At 41.1% G+C, this 1,706-nt stretch overlaps 1 protein-coding gene across 1 annotated transcript; it reads left to right on the top strand.

Moving 5' to 3' along the window:
• Positions 1 to 180: 180 nt before the first annotated feature.
• LOC147820085 (nucleolar transcription factor 1-like) lies at positions 181 to 1,658 on the top strand (the record flags this gene model as incomplete). The annotated part of the gene is made up of 6 exons (XM_087176851.1): positions 181 to 291; positions 493 to 648; positions 744 to 890; positions 1,179 to 1,289; positions 1,377 to 1,465; positions 1,563 to 1,658. Coding segments are annotated over 6 exons (710 nt in total), but the record flags the coding sequence as incomplete, so codon positions are not given.
• Between the last annotated feature and the right edge of the window lie 48 nt (positions 1,659 to 1,706).

The following is a 1,706-nucleotide window of genomic DNA, read 5'->3' as shown; positions in this document are numbered from 1 at the left end:
GAAATTGAGATGAACAGATTTCTCAGTGTAAGTCTTATTTTTTATTTCTCTTTTGACTGGTGTTTTTGCCGTGCTTAGAGTTTTCACATCACAGCAATGAGTGTTTCTATTTGTGTGCTATAGTTTTTGCTGTAAGAGTTCATCAGAGTTTCTTATTTATATTTTCTTTGCTGTTTGTAGAGTTTGTCAGTGGAGGAGCAGCAGCGGGTCTTGGGCGAGGATAAGATAGGTTTTAAGAGGGGCAGTGGAGCCAGCAGTCCTGCCGCCAAAAAGAAAAACCCTAAAGCAAAAGTAAGACTGAGTATACAGCAACACCCACCCAGTTTGTAGAGGTGGTTACACTCTTCACATTTGCTCAGATACAGACTTTTTTGTTATGTCACTTAAACATAAAAAGCTAAAGATAATTTGTGCATATTATGTAATAATGTAATGTAGATGTAGATGTTATAGTATCCTTTTCTGAAATTGGTTTTTCTTTGAAATCTGTAGGCCAATCCAGAGAAACCCAAAAGGCCCATTTCAGCCATGTTCATCTTCTCTGAGGAAAAACGTCCCAAACTGCAGCAGGAGCGACCAGACCTTTCTGACAGTGAACTCACGAGACTGCTGGCGCGCATGTGGAATGAACTGCCAGATAAGAAGAAGGTCAGTTGAGTGATCACAGGAGCCAAATCATGTTGATAAGAGCAGTTTGAAATATAATTTTCCAATAAACCTTTTTAATGGTCTTGGTCATTTAGGAGAAGTATAAACGCTTGGAAACAGTCCTGAAGGCAGAGTCAGAGAAGAAGGAGAAGGAAGATCGTAGTCGTCTGCCAGACCCACCCAAGACTGCTCAGGACATCTGGCAGCAGAGTGTCATTGGAGATTATCTGGCCAGATTCAAGGTACACATGACCCTTGGTTTCTAGAATGAAAGACATGTATCACCTAAGCAGATCACTGGTATCCATGCATGAATTAATTTACTGTGTTTACAGTATTTACCTTTTTACCGACAGGTGTTATGTTCAGTCTGTGACACTAGTTTATAATCGAAAATCTAGAATAAAAGTGATGTATGCATTGTATATATTTTCATATAATATAAAACAGTCTCTTTAGGTCACAGTATTAACAGTAGGATTTGTTATACTAATTTGTATTACGTTTAATGTGAACCACTTGTTTTGCAGAACGATCGGCCGAAGGCACAGAAAGCAATGGAAGCAACCTGGAGCACCATGGAGAAAAAAGAGAAGATCATGTGGATCAAAAAGGCAGCAGAGGATCAGAAAAGATATGAGGTATCACTGTCAATGTCCAGCAGGAGTCCCTAACATCTGTATACAGTACCAGTGAGAGTTAACCATTGGCTTTTCTGTCCTCAACAGAGAGACCTGTGTGAGATGCGCTCACCTGTTGCTGCCATTGCCTCAGGGAAGAAGATGAAGTTTGAGGGTGAACCCAAGAAACCACCATCGTAAGTTTGCCACATCCAACTTGTCCATGCTGCCTGTTGTTTGTACAGTATTGAAATCCTAAAATTTTGTGTTTTTTCCCCTTGCTTTTGACTCTAGAAACGGTTATCAGAAGTTCTCTCAGGAGATGCTGTCCAATGGAGAGCTGAATCACCTCCCGATGAAAGAGCGGATGGCTGAGATTGGCAGCCGCTGGCAGAGATTACCGCTGAAGGACAAGGACCGCTACAAGAAGATCGCTGA

The sequence above is a fragment of the Seriola lalandi genome, unplaced genomic scaffold (assembly GCF_002814215.2).
Source record: "Seriola lalandi dorsalis isolate HSWRI2012SDOR001 ecotype SW California unplaced genomic scaffold, Sedor1 jcf7180002002045, whole genome shotgun sequence".
Lineage (NCBI taxonomy): Eukaryota > Metazoa > Chordata > Actinopteri > Carangiformes > Carangidae > Seriola > Seriola lalandi.
The sequence above is the reverse complement of the archived record's forward strand: the minus strand, read 5'-3'. Positions and strand labels throughout refer to the sequence as shown.